This window comes from Sardina pilchardus, chromosome 18 (assembly GCF_963854185.1).
Source record: "Sardina pilchardus chromosome 18, fSarPil1.1, whole genome shotgun sequence".
In the NCBI taxonomy this organism is placed as follows: domain Eukaryota; kingdom Metazoa; phylum Chordata; class Actinopteri; order Clupeiformes; family Clupeidae; genus Sardina; species Sardina pilchardus.
In genome coordinates, this window is record NC_085011.1 from 12,566,346 (window position 1) to 12,589,540 (window position 23,195).

General features: G+C 42.0%; 3 protein-coding genes across 3 annotated transcripts in view; 1 reads left to right on the forward strand and 2 right to left on the reverse strand.

Moving 5' to 3' along the window:
• Positions 1 to 366: 366 nt before the first annotated feature.
• On the reverse strand, positions 367 to 6,377 carry csgalnact2 (chondroitin sulfate N-acetylgalactosaminyltransferase 2). The gene is made up of 8 exons (XM_062520103.1): positions 6,240 to 6,377; positions 4,342 to 5,167; positions 3,432 to 3,648; positions 2,618 to 2,719; positions 2,266 to 2,447; positions 2,016 to 2,110; positions 1,810 to 1,891; positions 367 to 1,711 (listed from the first exon to the last, which is right to left on the reverse strand). Exons 2-8 carry the CDS (start codon positions 4,997 to 4,999, stop codon positions 1,419 to 1,421), a joined length of 1,629 nt encoding a protein of 542 aa, XP_062376087.1. The 5' UTR covers positions 5,000 to 5,167; positions 6,240 to 6,377; the 3' UTR covers positions 367 to 1,418.
• A 111-nt stretch (positions 6,378 to 6,488) lies between these two features.
• On the forward strand, positions 6,489 to 16,322 carry ecd (ecdysoneless homolog (Drosophila)). Its single transcript, XM_062520105.1, has 13 exons — positions 6,489 to 6,803; positions 6,899 to 7,129; positions 7,525 to 7,730; positions 8,671 to 8,849; positions 9,372 to 9,564; positions 10,474 to 10,602; positions 10,894 to 11,019; positions 11,129 to 11,214; positions 11,335 to 11,441; positions 14,486 to 14,708; positions 14,920 to 14,987; positions 15,344 to 15,561; positions 15,729 to 16,322. The coding sequence occupies exons 2-13, from the start codon at positions 6,916 to 6,918 to the stop codon at positions 15,924 to 15,926; spliced, it is 1,947 nt and encodes a 648-aa protein (XP_062376089.1). The 5' UTR covers positions 6,489 to 6,803; positions 6,899 to 6,915; the 3' UTR covers positions 15,927 to 16,322.
• A 135-nt stretch (positions 16,323 to 16,457) lies between these two features.
• si:ch211-248a14.8 (uncharacterized) overlaps positions 16,458 to 23,195 on the reverse strand; it is a 7,253-nt gene continuing 515 nt past the window's right edge. The window contains exons 3-5 of the mRNA XM_062520106.1: positions 20,468 to 20,714; positions 17,597 to 17,894; positions 16,458 to 17,490 (exon numbers count right to left, since the gene is read on the reverse strand). Of these exons, the coding sequence (XP_062376090.1) occupies positions 17,102 to 17,490; positions 17,597 to 17,894; positions 20,468 to 20,714 (934 nt within the window). The 3' untranslated portion in view covers positions 16,458 to 17,101. The remainder of the gene's footprint in view (positions 17,491 to 17,596; positions 17,895 to 20,467; positions 20,715 to 23,195) is intronic.

Genomic DNA, 23,195 nt, shown 5'->3' on the forward strand with positions numbered 1-23,195 from the left:
TTATAATCTTGTTCACATATAAACTTCCAAAGTACTCCCACTTCCAGAGGGCAAATAAGGGATGGCGTTTATGTAAACAAAAGGCTTTTGTTCCAGTCCTACTCCACATGTCCCCCAGATGGCATCAGAATTGGATTGGAATACACAAACTTCTGTCCTGCGGTAGCAGCAGACCAAAGGATGCAGATCATAACAGGAACAGTTACATGACAGCTTTATTGAGCTACCACTTTAGTGTCAAGTAATATTATAACAATATTATGATGAATGAAGGCACAAGGCACCGTAGCAACAGAGTGATCATTGCAGGTAGAATCTATACTGAATGAAAAAAAAAAAAAAAAAACGAGCTATTTCTGAAAGACGTTGGGTTTGGGTTAAGATTTTATTCATGTTATCAAAAAGGACAAGAAATGAGACTTTGAGCATGCAGCTGTCCAGGCTTCTTTTCCTGCTCGTGTTCGGACTTATCTTTATATACACAACATCTTGAACAGGCCATCCGCTCAGTCCTCATATCAAACTTTGAGGCACATCATCCGCTTACACCCAGTTACACCAGTGTCGGTGGCTGAAGTGGTCTTACACAACTTATAACAAACAAACGAAAAAAGCTTTGACAGCTGATGGTTGTGAATTGTCATGTCCTTTTCAAAGCACTAAGGTTATTTTTTGTTTGTTTGTTTTCTTCAAATGTGCCATTTTAAATATTAACAAAAATGATCAACTTAACATCAAAATATGACCAAGCCCATGCTTTTGTAGCATTTCAAGAAATGTCAAGGACATCTGATCCACACATACAGTTCATCTGCAGTAGCATTACTGTAGCATCGAATCCGTAAACTTCATTCTCAGTAACTGATTGTCCCTTTGTGAAATGACTGCTTCAACAATGATCCCTTTATCTCCATCACAGCGCAGTTAGAAAACAAAAAAAGGAAATATGGCTCTATAAACAATTGTTAAAACCAGATATACAGACAGTAAACATATTGAAACTTCTGTATTGACCTCTAAGGCAGGAAATGTGACTCAATATCATTCATTCAAGTTAAAAAGTCCTCTCTTGAGAGTCTATGTAACCATAACCTGCTAAATCCCCCAAGGCAACGAGGGGCTGGACTGACCTTCATAAAAGCATTTTGCCATTCAGACAGCATCTCTGAGACAGCTGAACTCCAGAACTGGAGATTCGAGATAATCATACAGGCACTGCCACCGATTCCTTGGAAGTTTCTTCAGTCAAGTACAGGTCTTCACAGACCTGTTGTTTCTGAGGATTGGCTACTCCTTGCAGTAACCATTTACCCCTTACCAAAACCTTCAAAACAGTAGTCCTAGTCCTAGTATCCAGTGGTTAGGTCTAGGTTTAGGTTTAGGTTTAGATTAAATCCTACGTGTGCAAAGGCTGGTCCTTACTCCTCTGCTTTGATCTGAGTCTTGTAGGCCTGCTTCCGGAGGTGGTTCTCAATCTCCTCCCGGAAAACCAGCATTCCCAGGTGGGGGTGGGAGGCCTCGTTCATGGCCTTGGACTGGATGCACATGCGGTACTGCTCCGGGGTGAGCTCGTCTGCGCACTGCTTCTCATGCCACAGGTGGAAAAGACTGGAGACGGGTGTCCGCATCACGATGGTGTCGCTCCGCAGGTATTTTCTGTACAGGTGGACATCCTCCACGCCCCAGCCTTTCACCTCCAGATCAAAACCACCTGTCACGAAACAAGATTATTGTTTCAATTCTAAAATTCCAATCTATTCCATTTGAACTCCAATCAAAATGATTACGAGAAGTAGTGACATCACTTACCAATGTCTAAAAAGTCAGATCGGTATTGGCAAGTCATACCAAAACCAAAATCTCTCCAAAATCCTGTGTCTTTTTTATGAATCTGTAAAAGAGACATTATTAATGTACCTCTTGTATCCTGTGAATTGCTCATTTAAGGTTGATAACAACTTGCAATAGAGCTACACTGCCATACTGGTGAAGTTTAAATGCTAGTAGTGCCTTACCAACTGGTGTTCAATGGGAGGAGCCAGCTCAAGATTCCCATAGACGATTGCAGGATTGTAGAGGCTAAATACCACTGGATAGAAGACCTTCTTATCTGAAGAAAAAAAAAAGAAAAAGAAAAATCAAAAAGCATGCAGGGATTATCCACAAACCATCAACTGGAATGTTGCTCGGCTTACGGGAAACACAAAGCAACCAACTAAATCCCTTTAAACTTCTAATCTGTGCTCGTAGTCTGTAAACACCTACTGGGGGCGGCATTAAGGCGGCAGGAGTTGAGGAATTCCAGGGTAAAGTAGATGTCCACATCACAGAAGAACATGAGAACATCAGAGCTCCTCTTCCAGGCGTGAGCACCAATGTCAAGGCCACGGCCGCGGGAAAACTCCTCATCCACAGGGATCAAGGTGTAGTCAGTAAAATTCTCCTCTCTGGAAGATGAAAAGGCAACTTTACCATCACACACTCTTGAATTATTATTACTACAAGTTTTTATACTTCCCCTTCGAAATAATTCAATTAGCTTGAGGAGAAATATATGAAAGGATTTAGTGGAACTTCTTCTGAGATTATTATTATTATTATTATTATTAATACAGACCTTGACATTCTTTGAAGAGAAATCTTAACATCCTGCAGTCCTTTCTGCCCAAAGTACACCACAGTAAGATAGACTCGCTTGTCTTGCTGTATGCATACTTCTCTGGAAGAATGAAACAGATAAATCAATAAATCGCATCAACCTTATGCTACACTAAAGTCATATTATGCATCACAACAAAATAATCCTTTAGTAGTGAAATAAAATGGCCTCCAGGGGAAAACATCTTTCCATGATTCACAGAAGTCTCTGCTAAATCCCTGAAAAAAACATGATGCAATGACACGCCCCAGTAGTTGATGTCAACACAGACTCTGCCCCAACACTGAGAACATGTTGTGGTGCTGCAGATCATAGTGCTGTCATTATCTAACAGTGTTCAATTACGAGATCCCCAAACATGCAGCCACGCCAGTCTTGCCCATTTAGATGACGCAAGAAAGTCTAGCCGAAGAGACATCCACCCTTCTTCATTCAAGACTCAAGGAAACAATTCAGACAGAACACCAACCAAAACAACAGAGGGCAGAGACCAAAAGAATTTGATGATGCGGTTTCAGTCGACCATGAGTCTGAGGCCATGAAATTCTATTGCATGCTGAAAATTATTTTGTTGTTCTGAAGTTCAAACAAGAACTGATCTTAAGTAAACCACATGTTTTCAGATTCCAACCATAATGGGGAACACCATATCCTGCTTTTATAATACAATAACAGGCATGGCAGAAAAATGAATATGGCAGAAAAATATCAGACACAGAAGTTATAACCCTACTGTACCCCACCACACCCTAAGACCTTTCCAGAGCCTCACCTGAAGTTGTGGAGGAACTGAGTGAAAGTGTCAGTCCTGCCTGAGAGAGGCACTATGAGGTTGATGATGGTATGGGTGGTCTCCACAGACACACTCCGCACCTTCATTAGCGGCCCAAATGGACGGAAGAGAGTGACGTGGCGGAATTCATTCGAATTTTCTTTAGCAAAGAAGAGTTCGTAGAGAGTGCCTTTGTCTCGCTCAGTCCTGTACAGCCCTGTAGAGGACAAACATTAAGAGAAGATTAATTTTGGCCAATTAGTCACATCTATCTATCTATAATCTACAGAGTCTACACTAGTACACATAATGAATATATGTGCTAATCCTACATTAAGATTCTCAACATCAAGAGGACATCAGAGATGAAAACCATCATATCTTTAAAACAAATTCTACACAAATAAGTACTATTTGTTTGGTGTGGTATCTACATCTCAAATATTTAACTTTTACTGAAATGCAGTACCGTAAGAAAATATTAACTTGGTATTGATTGAAGCAGGTTTACTCATTTACCAACTCTTGATAGACATTGTTAGGGTTCCCACACATTCTTTCAATTCCCTCAAATTCCAGGACCCAAACTACTATTTGCTTGCCACTGTTTGACCTACATCATTTGAATCACCAAGCCAGACATGCATGTGACATGTGTCTTGAGGCAGGTGGCCAATCACACAAAAATGCACAGACAGCAGGAGACACATGCAGACAGCTTATCTTAAAATATATAGAGAAAGAGCTCCAATTGCTATTGATGCACAACTATATAAATCCACAGTCAGCTTAGACCTAGTGACCAAAGACCCTTTTAAGACTTTTTTTTTCAAATCCACCGACTTTCAAGGATTGCAAGGTGCCGTACAAACCCACGAGCTGTGCTGACACTGAACGAGGCATACTGTACCTTCAATGAAATGGCCCTCAGTGTACATTTGTCTCTGCATGGGCACATCATCCTCTTGACCGTCCTCCTCGTCCGGATTGTTGATGACATCCAGGCCCGCTTCGATCACCTCCACCAGCTCGTCGCGCCGGTCCTTCCTCACGGGCTTCTCCTCGGGGTGCCGCGTGAGGCCCATCTCCAGCTGGAACACCTTGGTGGCGGTGAAGCTCTCAAAGGGCACCAGGGCGTACTCGCTGGGCAGCCTCGCCCCCGTGCTCACCTCGGCCTTGTCGATCTGCGCGTGCAGGTACTCCAGCAGGTCTCCGGGCTCCTGGTCTTTGTCGCCGGCCAGGCCCAGGCCTCCGGCCGCCGGGGCCTCCTTGCGCTCCTGCAGAGCCTTGAGCTTCTCGTTCATCTCCTGCAGCTCCTGCTTGAGCTGGGCGATCTGCCGCTTCAGGCTGTTGGCGCGGCTGACGTGACGCTCCTCCTGCTCCTGCAGCATGGCTTGGTAGTACTCCCGGCCGTACGGCTCGGCCCCCAGACCTGGCATGGCCAGGCTGGCGTCGGCGGGCGGCGTGCACTCCAGCAGGTAGGCAAACAGTAACAGCACCAGCAGCAGGAAGATGCCCAGGAGGAGCCAGCGTGCCCTGCCCTGCAGTGGCAGTCCCCGTCTAGGCATGGTGAGAGAGTGCAGGGCAAGGCCTCACCGGTGGCAATATATCAACATCATCCTCCTCTGGTGTGAAAACTCCACTTCCTCTGGCCGGGACAGAGTGGCGCTCTTCTCGGCTAGCACTTCCTAATCAAACAACGGGACTTCCTCTCACAGCCCTTATGGAAATAAGAACTGCATTTGGAGGGGAAAAAGGACAAGCACTTCATTCACCACCAATGGGCTTCAGGAACAACTGGGTAAAATGCAAGACTAGTATAGTAGGGTCATGAAAACACGCCTGCATCAGTTCACTCTGGTTAAGGCATATAATTATCTGTCCTCTATTCTTTAGCAAAAGCAGATGGACTCGCTGGCTGTTGTGGGGGAAAAGACTTACACAGTTAAAATAAAGTATGTGCTTTACTTCGTTACACCCACTTAAGTGCAACTGAAACAGAAACCTGATCTGGAGGTGTATGTCTGGTCGTAGAACACAAAAGAATCTAAAACGTAAATTAGGCGTATAGAATTAGTTCAACTTCATAAACTGCATGGTCTGTTTATCTTAATTCAAATATCTGATTCAGCGCAAAAGTTCTGTCACTCAAAGTGAATTAACTGAAGGATATTGAAACATGTTATGCAAGCAATGTTCTGAAACTAACGTTAGGAACTCGATCGCAAATGACTAGCTTTGAGAGGTATTATGGAGTAAACAGAGTTAGATTCGATATGATTAATTCGATAAATAGCTAGCTGCTTCCGAAAAGTTTTCCTCGGCAAGGAAACATCATCGGGAACATTAAAGCAGAGACACTTATATTATATAAAAAGACTTTGATTAAAGTAATCACACTCATCAAAATCTGCAAGTGTCTAATAACGCAACCTGTAAGTTAGCCATTTAGCTATCTTCCTGGCTCCCACATACAGTAATTTAGTTCGATACCATGCTAATTACAGGTAAACGGTAGTAATGTTAACGCTACATGTGCACTCATTTAAATGTTGGTTTAATACGGGCTTTCTAATTTTGTCCGGGAGACAAATAAGTTACTTCAAAAGGCAAACAGCTGACCATACGTTAGCAAGCTAGAGGGTTAAACACGGCGAAAAATGACTGACCAAGCACCTTCAAAGCCAACGTTAGTGATAACAGTTATTCAGCGAGTCTTATGAGTGTGAAAAAAGGTCCATAATATTCTAGTATAACACACAATTTATTACGCCATGTATTACACTACTAAATGCAGTGTTTGCCTACCTTGGTACAAAGGGTCCTATCTCAATCATAGCCATCACTGTGTAACGTTAATAGTGGTGAAAGTCGGGAGAGAACCATACAAACATGGGAACGCCACGGGGCAGACGCAAATGAGACGTAATCACGACAGGAACATCACTCCGCGAGTCAGACGTGCGATTCTCTTCTCATTAAAAGTCCCCATCCGATTAGTTTGGATTCATGACGCTCACAACCACTTGGCCATTACGCCTTTTATTTTGAAAATGTGGAAAGCCCGGAAGTTAATATGCCGCTACGGTTTCACGTGTTTGTTTGCGATACATCTAGTCCATAGTTTTTCGTCTCATCAACGTTTATTGAGGCCTTTATCTAAATGTCGTCTTTAATGTATTTGTAGAGCAATTGCAAACAAAATGCTGCTCAAGCAAAGGAGTCTTAGTTCAATGGAGATTTGAATTGATGCGTGAAATTGGTGTTTGGTACCTATTATAACAAACGTTGATGCTAGCATGCTAGCAGTTAACTCATATTCAGAGAATCATACGTGCTGTCACATCTGTGCTACAAAGTTAACGTTAGCTGGTATGCCCAGCATTTCCGAAACTATTGCTAACTAAAGTAATCCGCAGTAGTTGTGTACATCCAGATTGTTTGACAATTTGTGTGTGTTCGTTTAGTTTCACAGTAAGTGATCATGGCCACTGATCCACTACTGAGAGGCAAAAAAGTTCCTGAGGATGCAGTGCAGTATTCCTTATTTCTTATCCAGCCTAATTTGACAGATCCCCAAGCCAACGAAAGGAAGTTACTGGATTTAAAAGAACAAATCTTGACCGGGTTTGCCAATCTTTTAGTGCAATATATATGGCAAAACCAGCCGTTCAGTCTGACATTTCACCCCGAAACAGGTAACGTTTCTGAAATTGGTAACATGCATTCCATGCATAGGTTGTAATTAGGGCTGCACAATTATCGCAATGGTTATCACAGTATGAACCTATAGCCTTAGCCTATACGCAATTACCTAATTGCAAAAGCTACAAATATTCCTGCAAAGTTAACTTTGTTACATTTCTAACTTCTGGTTGATACATTTGTAATTTATAATTGCATCTATTAATTTACTTTCAAAGATCATATCGCAATCTGTCATATCCCAAATCGTGCAGCCCTAGAATAGAAACATAGTTTATCCTTCATGTTTCCTTCAAGGTTAACATTAAGTGAAAAAAATATGCTTTTAATATGTAGTCATTATCCAAGTTCATTTTCACTCAATGTGTCCCATCATTGTCATGCCTAGGTTCTGTACCAGCGCATATTGGAGGCTGCACAGAGTTTGGTGATAATGTGGAAGATGAGTGGTTCATCGTATACCTGCTTCAGCAAATCACAAAGACCTTTCCAGGTCTGGCGGCCAAGGTGGGAGATAATGACGGGGAGTTTCTTCTGATCGAAGCAGCGGACTACTTACCGAAGTGGTTGAACCCAGAGAACAGTGAAAATAGGGTGAGGACTTCACATCCTTGATCGTCATGCTGACTGTCATGTTTTTGGGTCGTATATACACTATATTGCCAAAAGTGTTGGACTCGACTTGCATACGAACTTAAGTGATATCCAATTCAATTCATAGGGTTTAATATGACGCCGGTCCACTCTTTGCAGCTAGAACAGTGCACTTTGTGCACTGGTGCACAGTCATGTTGGAAAAGGGAGGGGCCATCCCTGAGCTGGACTTGGCCCCTTAGTTCCAGTGAAAGGAACTCAGAATGATTCAGAATTAACCAAGAATTCTTGGACAATTTCATGCTCTCAACTTTGTGGGAATAGTTTGGGGATGGGCACTTCCTGTTCCAACATGACTGTGCACCATTGCACAAAACAAGGTCTACAACGACATAGATGACCGAGTTTGGTGTGGATGAACCAACAGAACACCTTTGGGATGAATGAGTGGAAACTGAGAGCCAGTCTCCTTGTCCAACATCAGTGTGTGGCCTCACAAATGCACTTCAGGAAGAATGGTTGAAAATTCCCATGAACACACTCCTAAACCTTGTGGAAAGCCTTCCCAGCTGTTATAGCTGTAAAGAGTAGACTGGCGTCGTATTAAACCCTATGGATTAGGAATGGGATGTCACTTAAGTTCATAGTCAAGGCAAGTGACCCAATACTTTTGGCAATATAGTGCATATTTGTTTTTTTTTTTTTTTTTTTTGAGAAAAGCACTTTTATTTTCCCCACTCCAAATTAAATTATATGGAACTTATGATTCTACAGAGAACAATTTGGATAATATGAATGACAATACAAGACAATATAATACAATTTGGATTTATATGAAAAAGTGCAGTGGCTGTATTCCAACAGTTGAGATTTTGCTTCTATGTGTTGTGTGAATTTGAAGGCTGACTGACTGCTCATCCTTAACGGGGTTATCTTTCAGGTGTTCCTCTGTAAGGGCCAGTTGCATATCATACCTTGCCCGTCAAAGTCTGGTGAAGTGGGATTGTCCAGAGATGGGGTGCCTACCTTAAGCCAAGCTCTTGCGCTCCTGTCCTCTGATGGTGAAGCCTGCTTAGCCAGTTCTAAGATCCGCTCAGTTCTTGGGAAGAGATTAAACAGGTGAGAGACTCATTCTTTGACAATAACCTTTCTGTACAGTGATGGCGCACACATTCCCCTTGGTATTGTTCAGACAACCTTATGTAACCTCACATCATTGGTCGTTGTCGAGTTGCTTTGTATTTTGCCAAGATCTTGTATGTATGACCATAGACATGACCCTCTAGATAACTTTGTACACCAAGTGGTTTATACATCGAGCTATTCCCTCATAGATTTCTGTGTTCCTACTACAGTAGCTACCCCACCACATACCCTATTTAGGCCTCTGAAAATGATACCACCTGCCGTTTATCCTTAATATCTGTGCATTTGTTGTGGAGACCTCAAATATTGGCTCAACATTAATAATGTATTGTATTTGCATACATAATGTGGAAGAATGGATGTGGAAGTTTGTTTTGTGAACAGTTCCTCATGTAACAGTCCCATCATGTTTAAATGAGTTGCTTGAATAGGGACAGTTTTATTGCATCTGTTTTGATGTTTTACGTGGTAGTAAACCTACTTTTGCACATCCAGTTACCCTGATAAGATTCACATGGATCTTCATCACGCCCACTGTTTCGTGCCAGCTGGGGTTGTCGCTGTGCTTTCCCAAAGACCCGACCTGCTTGCCCCTGCTGTGGCTGCATTCTACTTACGAGACCCGGTGGACCTCCAAGCCTGCCGCACCTTCCGGACCTTTCCACCTGAGACAAGGATCCTTACCTCGGTAAACACATCACATACTGTAGCACTAGCGCCTTTTGTTGCTCCATGGCATGTCCCTATTGTCCTCGAAAGACTTGAATATCCTAAAACTGTACCTACAGTAACTGGACTGTTGGCATCAATCACTGCTGGCAGAGTTATTGATTTGGGGAGGTCTCGAAAATTCAGTCGTTGTCTGGCATCAACTGGATGTTGTAGATCTCCCCAAAGTGGCTATATGATGTTTAGGTCAGGAGACTGAGTGTGAAGGCCATTTGTTTCTGCTGTAGCCACTGAAGGTTGAACTTGGCCTTGTGCTTCAGATCATGGTCATGATGGAAACACCATGTCCGTCCCATCCAAAGATTTTGGGCCGATAAAGGCAAATTGTCCTTCTGATAACATACTGCATTCATCTTGTCATCCATTTTGACTGAATTCCCTGTGTCTTTGTAGTTCACACACCCCTAGAACATCCGAGATCCACCGCCATGCATCACAGTTAGGGATGGTGCACTTTCTTGTAGACTCCTCTCAAAACGGCCTTTATGGTTGTGACATTTGGTCAATATAATGCAATTTCAGTTATCATTTATTTCACAATTATGTGAAAATAAATGGCTTCACCTGACCACTATCCCTAAATAGGTTTTCTGGATGATCAGTAACATTTTCCAAAATATGTACAATTCTTTACAAAATCTTCTAGGGTATACAAACGTATGAGCACAACTTAAAGACATCTGGATTCTGATCTCCAAGCTGGCGTTTAGGCAACTTTTGCATTTCAAGCTTTACATGAGCATGAAATGCTTAATTATGTGTCATCTTTGAAAGGCATTAGAGTGTTGAATCAGATCAGAAAATAATAAATATTCCTTCTCTCTTTTTGCTTCTGTCCCTTGATCCCCTCCTCATCCTTGCTGTCCAGGTGACTTTCACACGATGTCTGTATGCGCAGCTCCGGCAGCAGACTTTTAAGCCGGACCGCCGAAGTGGCTTCTGCCTTCCCCCTGGCACCCACCCCCATTACCAAGCCCACGAGCTGGGCATGAAGCTGGTGAGTCTGTCTCTAGAAGCGCAAGTGAGTGTAGAATGCTGTTCCACTGATGGCACCAGTCATGGTGCGACTGGCTGGGGCACCTGCACCGCACACTGGCGACCTGGGTTCGATTCCCGCCCCCCCCCCCCCCCCCCCGGATCCCACCCCTACTCTCTTTCCTACTCGCTTCCTGTCACTCTACACTGTCCTGTCTGATTAAGGGCATAAAAAAGTTCAAAAAAATTTACTTAAAACAAAAAGAATGCTGTTCCACTGATGTGTGATTTTGGGATGTGTCGCATATTTCAGGCCCACGGGTTTGAGATCCTGTGCTCCAAGTGTAGAGCGCCGTCCTCTGAACCAGATGCCCCAGTCAGCTGTAACCCACAGTGGAAAAGCTTCCTGGAGAGCCTCAAAAGGAACGAGTACTTCAGAGTGAGTCAAAACGATCATACTCAAATGCAAAAGCTACTGTATGTTTTGCTCTTACTAATGGTTCTTACTAACCCCTTCATATGATCTGTGTGTGGTGTGTCTTTCTCAGGGGGAACTAGAGGGTTCTAAACGCTACAAAGAACTGATGGCATCAGCAGAAAATGTCTTCAAACAGTCATTCCTGAGCACACCGAGGTAATTGAAGTCTTTTTTTGTGTGTCTGCTCTGTGTGTATGTGTTTGAGTTTGAATGTGAATGTGTTTGGCATGTTCCCATATATTCATTATTTTTCCTGTTTATTTGTGGTCTGTGAAGCTCATGTGTTAAGTCTCCAGGCGAGGAGGTACTGCAGATCCTTCAGAGCTTCCCTTACGATCTGGAAGACCTCAAAAAACAAGAGGAACACCTGCCACCTCAAGACAGTCAGTACTGCAAGTTCAAATTGCCTGACTTTATTTTAAACGTATCAAGTGGATTAATTTTGAAGCAGGGTCATTCCACCTCAATTCAACGGATTTTAGAGAAAATTTCTGCTTGACCATCTCAGATTTGCTTCAAACTTTTACCATCTAAAGGGTAACCATTTAAACGGACCTAGCCAAAATATTAGATTGGTATACCTAATACATCCAGAGAAAAACATTTTTGAACATGGTATCCCCCTTCTGATTTTTGGCACATTGGCGCCCTCATCTAAATCTGCAGCAAAGTTCAGATGTCATTATCTCAAAAAGCTAAAGACTTCAAATTTTCTGTGAATAATGATTGCTACCTATAGATTCCACATATTCATTCGTAAGCCGTATGTGTTGACACTGACTGTGTTTCAATCTTGTGAAATCAGAAGAAAAATGGCAGATTTCTTTCACACCCCCACATTGGGTGCCCCATTACACAATTTGAAAAAGTAATTAAGAGGTGTCTATATTGCTTTTTTGTTGGAAGTATTGTAACACAAAACTGAAAAATAATCAATTTGGATGATATTGTATCTCCCCATTACAGAGGTATGACAAGCTATACCAATGAATTGAACACATCTCCAGAAAGAGTATGGAATGGGCTTTCAGACTGTGAAATTTCAAGATGGTAATTTTTAAATATTGGTCTACTAACAACACATTGCTGATATCACTAAATAGTGACATCTAGTGGCATTAAATAGTGACAGCAGCAATTTATTTAGGAAATACAGGAAATATTTTATTAGCTCATCACCCAGCAAGTAAATGAAAAAAGAAATGTTTAACAGTATGAGTCATAAACATCTCAGTGTTTCCCATACATTGACTTATTTGTTGCGGCCCACCACAATATCAACACTGACCACCACACAATGATTTCATGTTGTACTACTTAAACTAGATGAACTCCTTTCATTGCAGAGCTATGCACACCTTTGTGCAGCCTCTCTGTCCCTCAACAAACATGCATGCCCGTTTAAAGAATACATTTTAAAAAATCCAGCAAGGATTGTTGTTGTTGACGACAATGACGCTAAATCGCAATTAAATCCAGTTAGCATCATAAGTACGTTGCGCAAATTTGTTTAAAATTTGCGCACAAACACACTACCACCACAAATGGAATTAAATTCTGTGGGAAACACTGCATCTGATACTTAGGAATAAGACAAGGATTATGAAATCATGAAATAAAAGCACAAAAAAACAACGCTTATTGTTGTGATAGACCAATATTTAAAAAATAAAATTTAAATAGCTGCAGCCATAATACCATCTTGAAATTTCACAGTCTGAAAGCCCATTTTATACTCTTTCTGGAGATGTGTTCAATTCATTGGTACAGCTTGTCATACCTCTGTAATGGGGAGATACAATATCATCCAAATTGATTATTTTTCAGTTTTGTGTTACAATACTTCCAACAAAAAAGCAATATAGACACCTCTTAATTACTTTTTCAAAGACAGCTTAAACACTTCTGTAGAGAGACATAACCATTTGCCAAACATTTTGTTCATAAATTGTGTAATGGGGCACCCAATGTGGGGGTTTGAAAAAAATCTGCAATTTTTCTTCTGATTTCACAAGATTGAAACACAGTCAGTATCAACACATACGGCTTACGGATGAATATGTGGAATCTATAGGTAGCAATCATTATTCACAGTCAATTTGAAGTCTTTAGCTTGAACACTTTTTAAGATAATGACATCTGAACTTTGCTGCAGATTTAGATGAGGGCGCCAATGTGCCAAAAATCAGGAGGGGGCTACCATGTTCAAACATTTTTTTCTCTGGATGTATTAGGTATACCAATCTAATATTTTGGCTAGGTCAGTTTAAATGGTTACTCTTTAGGTGGTAAAAGTTTGAAGGAAATCTGAGATGGTCAAGCAGAAGGCATTTGTTGAATTGAGGTGGAATGACCCAGCAATGTGCTAAACTGACGCACAATCAGTGCCAGCCATGATGCCTACACGCATACATTGTTATGGGCAATTATCTCCAGCTTTTGGAGTTCATAAATTAACATGATGGTGTTCCCATGACATCAAAATGCTGTTGCAGTGATTTATTCATTCCATAAACAAACTGCTGAGCTACATCATATGGTTATTGTTGGACAGTGATCTATTGTTTACAGTGCAGTACCATCATGCAGCTGTGTCAATATAATGAGCCAATTACACAACGATGTCTCGAGGCTGACTTGAATAGACTAGAACTATGTGTCCTCCTTCTGTTATTGCCACAATGAAGACGCCGATCAAAGCATGCCTCTACCTGTTATGGGGTGGATCCTGTTTCCCTGTCATCTGATCATGGGTGTGACAGGACAGGGGCAGTGGTGATATCTCCTAAGCACGGCGATAGATTTCCATCTAACTTCCCATCTTACTCAGTAAAGGGAGGGACTTGATGAACTTACTGTATCAGCGTCATGGGGTTAAAGAAGGTCAATGGAACAAAATGGAACTACTTCCTGCCTCCTAAAGGGGCGTGGTCAGTGACAAAATAATTGTGTTGGTTGATGAAAGAAGCAGTCTGCCGTTGAGAACAGGCCGCCTATGCTTAGCTGAGACAGAGACAGGTCACGATCAGAGTTGTTTGTCTATTTATTTATTTATTTAGCTGGAAAAGACATTTTTCAATTGTATTGTTGTGAATGTTAGAAAGACGGGTTCGTAACTTACATCGCTGAATGTAGGGCAAAGGGATTGATCATAATCCAAGATAATGTTTATTTCTCCAGAGTTTGACCACTCTCTCCCTTTGCTACATCCACACTCACAGTTTTCTCCTACACATACTCAGGGACTTTGACACACATTCATAAGGTCATCAAGTGCTCAAGGTCGTGAGGTCAAGGGTCAAATTCCTTCTAGGGCATCAACTACCTATATATTTTTTTTAATTGATACTAGTGCACTGCACCATCCCACAATTAATGCTATGGTGGATATTGCCACTGACTATGAGTCTTTACCCCTGACTCCTAGGTGACAGCTGGCTCGAGCTCACCCCTCAGGACCTGGAGCAGATCCTACAGGAGAGAGCTGGCCGTGGCGTGCCCAGCGGTATGAGCAGAACCCAGCCCGGAGAGAGAGGGTCAGCTGAGGGAGAGGAAGAGCAGGAGGCCAGCTACAGCCTAGTTGCAGTCACCCAGGGGATGAAGAACTTCATCAATACCATGTCCTCATATGAGGGAGCAGAACTACCCTGGTAAGTCTCGGAGACTAACATTAGAAAGCATTACTATATTGCATCACATAATACCATTCAAACTATCTAGCAAGTAACAGTAACACTGTGACTACACAAGTATTTTGTATTCATTTCCTAGAGTGCTGTAGAAGTATGTTTTTACTTTGATGGATTTCTAATGAGAAGATAAGAACTATAAAATCAATTATGTTTTATTGTCTTTTTTTAGGTCTCAGTCCAATGACCCCTTTTGCTTTGATGCGGACTCTGTGACGAGCGCTCTGGACAGGCTCCTGGGTAGGTGTAAATAGTCAGGGGGTTAACCTCCTTATCAGATGAACACGCCATAGAGCATGCCATAAACAAGCTTCGGTGAACCTCTTCCAGTTATTTATTGATCATGCTGTTGCTGAGTTTAAAGTCTATGGGCAGGAATAGTTTGGAAGGTTGAGAAAGCATGTCTTCTAGTATCATGAGGGAAGCCAACTCACCAGCTAATCGTTGAGATACTACAAAGGCATTGACTTTTATGTGCTGGTGTTGCAGAGATGATGCAACAGTAGTGTAGGTGCATGGTCATCGGTTTAAGCCCACGGCCAAATGAGAACGATTTTGAACCTTTGATTTAAAATACTCTCCATTCACTCAACCAGGAGCCAAGGATGATGAATTGGACTCGGATGATTTGGAGGATGATGATGAGGAGGAGGAGGAGGACGAGGAGGAGGAGGGGGAGGAGATGAATGGCTTCTCTGGTCCTCCAAAGCAGTCTGGTGCTGAAGCCCTTAACAGTCTGAAGAGCTACATGGACCAAATGGACCAAGAACTCGGAGGCACAAACATCGGAAAGAGTTTCATGCAGTCTGAAAAGGTGAGTACTCCTAATTTCTCCTCATTTCTGTAAATGAACTGATACGCACAATGTAAACGTTATGCTAAAGGGATCAACATTATGTGCATTTCTTGAATAGTGACATTTCAATTTATATTAAATTGTAGTACCACTCTAAGTCTGTATTCCTTTCCCCGTATCATTAGGAAGCAAATCCATCTGAAAGCGGCAACGCTCATCCCAGCACTGAACAAGAAGATGAGATTCAACCTCTGGATGTGGACCTTAACCTGGTCACCAATTTACTAGAGTCCCTGGCTTCACAGGAAGGCCTAGCAGGGCCTGCATCTAACCTGCTGCAGAGCTTGGGCATCCATCTCCCAGCAAATTCAGACCGATCCTGATGACTTTGGATGACTTGCTCAAATGTTACAGTGATCTCCCAAAGTCAACCAACAGATGTGTTCTCCACGTCTCTCGGCAGAAAGCACTCGATGTAACCAAGCACTTACACATGACTGCTGAGCGAACAAAGCAAACACCAGATCTAGGACAAAAGCACGTCTGCTTCATGATGCATTCATCATGTTTCTCAGAATGAACACCGTGCTTCCCTTTTAAGAAAATGAAGAACAAATTGTGACAAATAAGTCAGAGTGGTACTGTTTTATTTCACATAACATAATTTATTTCGGTACATTGATACTTAAATGTTTGTGAACCAGAACCACTACAATTAGGATCTTACTGTTTTCTGTATAGTCTTACAAGTACAATAAATAAATTATTTTTGCAATGAATTTTTTTCTTTTCTGCTGTAGTCTGTGTTATCTATCGGAGCATTCCTTTGAAACACTGTTTGAACTTGTGCTAACCTTGTGTTATCTCTGGCTAGAGCCGAATTGGCTAAATCATTAAGCGAAAACAGATAATGGTCAATAGCACTATTAATACCTGTTGCAAAATGTCAAACATTTTTTCAAATTGTATTTGATATGTTTAAACACCTCACGAATTCTGTCTGTACCTGCCCGTTAGACTTCATATCTACTTATCATAACCTGCAGTAGTCCGTCTCAGTATATACTGTTCTAGCTTAGGCATCAGGCTCGGAGTTCTAACTGCTTTCTGCCAGCGAAAGCACTCAGAATCCAGTATGTGAAAATGGCTTAGTCTATCTCTAAATGCAGTTACACCCTTTTGAAAGTGCTTTGTGTATGACACAAGTCAAAAGCTTATGACTCCTTCCCAGATGTCGTGCGTTTTGTGTTTGTGCCATTTTAAAGAGATGTCTGAAAAAAGTCATCAATGTGATTGGAGTGTAACATTCAGAGATATGAGAAGTGTCTGGTAGTGAGGTAGCAATGACCAGTGTACGTCACCACTGACCAATTCTTCAGAAAAACGTCAGCTCAGTACACCTGTCGGATTGATTCGTCAACATTCACCAAGTATTGACAGTATTTCAACACTCTCTTTGTTAAGAAATCAATCTTTTTTTTTTAGCTTTGGTCCTTTTGCTGTGCATTGTTAGATAAAAGTTCCATAATCGTAAACATTGCGTTTGTCCTATATCCTTTTACAACAGACTGTAAAAGGTACGAGCCAAGTCTCGGGCAGCATAAAGCAGGGACGCCGCTTGAGGGGAGAAGTACAGTGCAGTCATGTCCACTAGGAGGTGCTGTAGAGCTCCAAGCAAGATGATGGCCAATAGGTAGCCCAGGAAGAGCAGACACTGCCAGTTTCCCTCTACCAGGGCCCTGGGGCTATCCGGGTGCAGCAGGCACAGGAAGCCCAGCACCATGCTGCGCGTTACCACCAGGGAATAGTGGCAGTCGAACACGGTCAAGTGGTTCTGTTCAGCTTCTGCAACTTTGGCCATCCAGGCGAAGGAGAGGCTGTGTAGGATTACACTAAGAGGCGAGTACACCCACTCCATTGTCTCCACTAAATATACACCTTTTGCAACTGGGAGGCAGACAAAAGCATCACAATCAGTGTGGTGTACTGTACATACACACAGGATGTCATTTAGGATGTGTTTATTTCTCAATTAGAGGGTAGAACTCCATACCTTTTACAGTGATGGCACCGAGAGAGACCCCTGCCAGTAAAAATGACGTGTAGAGAGAGGGTCTGGCCGTCAGCGACAGGACGTGACTCCATACCACACTAAGGACAGGCAGCAGGCATGTGAAGAGAGGGTAAAGTCCAGAGTGGGCACTGGCCTTCGCCCAGAGCTCCAGCACGGCCTGGGCACTGCCACACACAGCGGGCACCAACATGTGCTCCCCGAGTCCACGGGAGTACGGTTGCAGAGAGATCAGGCCCACTCCATGCAGGGCCAGCCATGGCAGGGTGATGATCAGGACCTAGGCGGGCATTCTGTACAGTTACACCTGTTCATGGGTTTGCATGCAATAATAATAATAATAATAATACATTTCATTTAAAGCGCCTTTCATGACACCCAAGGTCACTTTACAGGGTTGTAAAATCATCACATAGAAATAAAAAAGAAAAGTCAAGTCAGTCTGTCAGTCAGTCCATAAGCTTTCTTGAAGAAATACGTTTTCAGTCTACTTTTAAAGTCAGTAATTGAGTCAGAGTGTATGATGTAGTCTGGTAGTGAATTCCATAGCTTGGGGGCGATGTAGCTGAAAGCCCTCTCTCCCAGGGTGCAGAGGTTCACATCAGGGACACGTAGCAGGCCTGCTGAGGAGGATCTCAGAGGGCAGACAGGAGTGTACACTTCCAGGAGGTCAGTGAGGTAGGTACTGTTGGGGCATTGTTGTTTAGGGACTTGTATGCCAGGAGCAGGACCTTGAAATTGATTCTGTAGGCAACTGGAAGCCAGTGCAACTGCAGGAGCAATGGTGTTATATGGTGGGCGGTGAAGTAGCTTATTTGGGATTCCAGACAAGATTGAATTACAGTAGTCAAGGCGGAAAGTCACATACGCATTGACTAGGACTTCTGCACTCTGCTGGGTGAGTGCTGGGCGGAGCCGTACAATGTTCCTTAGATGGAAAAAGGCATTTCTTGATAAATTGTTTATGTGTGAACTGAATGAGATGGTATCGTCCAGTATGACACCAAGGCTCTTGACCTGTTTGGAGCAAGGGATGGTGCTGCCATCTACACAGATGGTGAAAGGTTCCATCTTAGCCAGAGCTGATTTGGAGCCAACCAGTAGCAGCTCAGTCTTACTGCTATTCAGCATCAGGTAATTTTGCGTCATCCACACGTTGATGTCACGGAGGCAGGCAGTAAGTGCAGCTGGCGGAAGAGTGGCAGTAGGTTTCACTGAAAAGTAGAGCTGGGTGTCATCAGCATAGCAGTGGAATTGAACACCATGTTGCCTGAGAATAGTGCCAAGTGGAAGAAGGTAGATGATGAACAACAGAGGGCCTAACACAGATCCCTGGGGGCTGGGGCACCCTAGACTTGCAGCTCAGCATTTGTACGCACTGTGTCCTTCCAGAGAGATAGGAGGTGAACCACTGGTGAGCACTGCCACGCACTCCGATATTAGCTAAAAGTTCCAGTAGAACATGATGAGAGATGGTATCAAAGGCTGCACTGAGATCAAGGAGAATCAGAATGGAAATAAGTCCATCATCAGCTGCACAGAGGAGATCATTAGTAATCTTAATCATGGCCGCTTCAGTACTGTGCATAGGACGAAATCCAGATTGGAATGGCTCAAAGAGATCATTTTCCTTCAGGTGATCCTGGAGTTGAGTCGACACTATTTTCTCAAGCACTTTAGAGAGAAAGGGCAAGTTAAATATAGGCCTGTAGTTGAGGTTGTTAGAATCCAATCCAGTTTTTTTCAGCGTTGGTCTGTTGGTCGGAGCAATAGATGGCAGGCAGCTCTTAACCAGGCTAGTTGGAAGAGGGTCCAGCTGACAGGTCATGCAACTAGTCATGCAGGCCATCATCAATGCTGCTGATGAACAAACATGCTTTATGTGACACTACACTAACTGAATCTGTGTCTATATCTGTCAACTGGTGTTCATAAAAGTCTTGTCTTTGTTAGAAAATGCCTTTTATAGAATCTCTAGGGTTTAATAACTGCCAAATGTCTTGATATTTCTTTGTGATAAACAAAACAATTTGCTTTGCAAACATATTTAAGTTGAATTTAAGACAACACAATCTTGCAAGTTCAACAGTATTCCAAATACTTTGTCATACCTCGAAGGTTATTATGCAAATATAAAAAAGTAACTTAACTGGTTGTATAGATACACATTTTAGCACACTATAAAGAAAGCACTATCTCACAATTTGCCAATTTTGAATATTTATGAGGAACTAGCAACCAACTGGTAGCCTATTATCTAATGCTCATAGTCTGACCCGACTAAAGTCTAAAGAATATATAGGACTTATCTCCCTCAACAATGGAATTCTCTTCCCTGATTGGCTGATGGGGTGCTTCACACGTCGCCGGAGTTCTAGACCTCCACCTAGCCATTATTTCCATCAAACCGGTCACCTCGTCGGCCGTTATCCCTTACATAAACTGCCAGCAGCAGAGCAATAAAATCTTCAGCTGTAAGCAAGTGTGAGTTTGGGATCAAAGTAAACCTGCATAATGGTTATGGTTTAGACATTAGTGAGACTACATTAAGAAGAATTGCAATAACAAAGCATAATAATGAGCAATGCTAATTAAATCAACAGCCCAATGAAAATAAACAAATACTATAAGGCATATCAATATACAAATCATAAGGCATGAGGATAACCATAACAATCATAACATTATAAATAAAAATGGGAATAAGTAAATGAGTCGAAAGTGGAGATATTTGTAACTCTTGGGTGAATAATTCATCAATAATGTTCTATTGCTACTCCATTAAGGACAGGAGTCAATTGCCAGTGCCATTAGTGATATCATGTACTTCTGGTTAGTGAAAAGAGTTGTTACCTGTACAAAGGTGAGTGGCACTGCGAAGGGATAGTGGTATTGAGGGATGAAGATTCCACAGACAAAAGTACGCAGTCTATCCACTTGAGAGATTGTCACCATAGCCAGCGAAATGCCACAGAGCAACAATATGGGCACCAAGGATTTCCAGCATTTAGATGAATATATGCTGTGGCCAGATGTGCTCAAAAAATCTGACAAGCATCTTCTTAAGGCCAAAGACTTTCTCTTGCATATCCAGGAGAAGCTGTCAGAGGAATAACAGGAAGTTACACGTTACAGTTTTTTCCAATCGTTTACACACTAAACTTAAGATTAACAGACAGTTAACAATACTTAACACTTAAGAAGCAAAACGCCTGCACAGAGTAGTACAACAGTAAGCACAAATTCAGCTTCACACTTTTTGCGAAACATTACACACAGTGAATGTCAAAACGTAAAACACATTTTCACACCTTAGACACAGATAAAGATTGTTAGGTACTTGCCAATGACCACACTAATGAACAAATTGAATAATCACATCCCCCAGGTGTGTAAGCACACATGTGCAAAATTGAAAACGCAGCACTCAGGTGTGTTATGCTCGATCCTCGAGGGGCGTTCCCACTGATCTATAACTAACACTGGATAGACTATCCCATTGTTTTCGCCCCATCATTCTTTATGTCGATCAGTGAGGATCGAGGCCAGAGGAGCGAGGGAGGATGTATAAAAGCCCAAATGAGAGGCACCCATAGCCTGTGATGTGGTGAATTCTTATGGCCTGATCCAGCTAGACAGAGAGATGATTAGAGTATTATGTATTGTTGTTACTTGTTTGTATTGTTGCTTTAGTTTTTCTTCAGTGACTGTAAGTGTACAGTACTTTTTGTTTGTGTACAGATTTTTATTTTTCTACACTTTACAGTAGCAAGAACTATAATTTTGCCATTTTCTGTTGATTGACTTGTCACTGTAACTGAACATATGGTACAGTGGAAGAAAGAAATATTGCCTGCAGCATCAGTTTTGTGCATTGCTTGATGAGGGTTCATCAAAATATTTCTAAATTATCCTAATGCTCTCAAACAATATGTCTGAATAAGATCCATATATTGGAAGAGGGTTTTTACAGATGTGTTTTGAATTTATTGTGTTAGTGTGTATAAGATGGACACAGTGTAGAATCATTCAAAGAATGTGTTAGTGATATGAGAACAGTATAAGGTTTTATCAGTGTGTTTATTGTTTTGACAGAAATATTCCATTTTGCTAACAATCTGTTATGTTCTGCTGATTGGGTGTGGTGTTTGTGTGATATGTTTTGACAAAAAGAGCCCTGTTTTCAAAATTGTGTGTAAACGATTGGAAAAAACTGTAACATATAGGCCTAGTGTACATATTTGACCAAAAAATATCAAAATAAAGTCATATTACTAGGCTAGGCTCATGATCGGGGTAAGCACTTGACATTACATATGTCCCTCTGCATCAGTGATTATGTTGGATACCTGTATGTTAGAAGTTGGCCTCTATTGTTCTGTCAACAATAAGAAGTTTGCCAAATATGTTAGCCAGTGATTTGCCACCACTTTGCCAATGATGGCAAACGTCCAGCAAATTTCTGGTGACAAACCTAATTTGCATATGACATTGCTGCAAATTTGCTGCAACATTGCTAAAAGTTAACCGCAAATGTTTGCCAGAAACCCAATTTGCATGTGAAAATATGACCTTGCTGCAAATTGCAGCCACTGTTCTTCAGAAACCTTGTGCTCAAGAGCCAGCTCAACTAAACAGATCAAATAGTAATATTAACTGTGTGTGTGTGTGTGTGTGTGTGTGTGTGTGTGTGTGTGTGTGTGTGTGTGTGTGTGTGTGTGTGTGTGTGTGTGTGTGTGTGTGTGTGTGTGTATGTGTGTGTGTGTGTGTGTGTGTTTGTGTGTGTGAGAGAGAGAGAGAGAGAGGGGGGAGGGGGTAACATCAGAGTAATGGGGTGTGTGGGGAAGGGGGGTGTACCTGTGTGTGTGTGTGTGTGTGTGTGTGTGTGTGTGTGTGTGTGTGTGTGTGTGTGTGTGTGTGTGTGTGTGTGTGTGGAGGCAGGGTATATTGTGTGTTCAGCTAAGGTCATCATCTGTAATATGTTACAATTGTGATATAGAGGAAGGCCGAGAATTATTAGACTGGGTAAACCCAACCCGCTCTGCCAGCGGTTGTATTTTGCAGCTCAGGCTGGAAACCAGCATATTTATCTCTCCTGCTTCCGTTACAAATTTGCAGGGACCAATCACAAACTGGCTTATCCACCTGGCGAATTGTCATAATTTCAAAGGAATTATTTGAAATATGATCCAAGTTTCTGTCAAACGTAAGTTCAGAAATACAGCTGACCTGGTTGAACCTATTTAGCAGAGGAAATACTTCAGCATCAAACCAATAAGTAGCCAAAATGTCCACATACAATTTGAAAATCCTATCGATATACTGTAGCCTAGAGCTAAAACTTAAACACCAAGTTTTCTGTTTAACAGTTTGTGTCCACTCCAGCACATGTTCCATAAATATGCTTTTAAAACATTATAGCATATGATGATGCAACTTACTTAATCGGTCTTACTTAAACAATGTTAACATAAGGAACAATAACAAATACTAGACATATTGTATCTTTCCCTATTTAATTTCACACTATCTAGAATCACAAATGTCTCTACCCCTAATTAAAGGAGTAGCCTATGAAATT

Coding starts and splice junctions, on each gene's coding strand:
- ecd (XM_062520105.1), top strand. CDS start 6,916: ATGGCCACTGATCCACTACTGAGAGGCAAAAAAGTTCCTGAGGATGCA. Junction 7,130..7,524: donor GACATTTCACCCCGAAACAG/GTAACGTTTCTG, acceptor TGTCATGCCTAG/GTTCTGTACCAGCGCATATT. Junction 7,731..8,670: donor CAGAGAACAGTGAAAATAGG/GTGAGGACTTCA, acceptor GTTATCTTTCAG/GTGTTCCTCTGTAAGGGCCA.
- csgalnact2 (XM_062520103.1), bottom strand. CDS start 4,999: ATGCCTAGACGGGGACTGCCACTGCAGGGCAGGGCACGCTGGCTCCTC. Junction 1,892..2,015: donor CTCCCATTGAACACCAGTTG/GTAAGGCACTAC, acceptor TCTCTTTTACAG/ATTCATAAAAAAGACACAGG. Junction 1,712..1,809: donor ATCTGACTTTTTAGACATTG/GTAAGTGATGTC, acceptor GTTTCGTGACAG/GTGGTTTTGATCTGGAGGTG.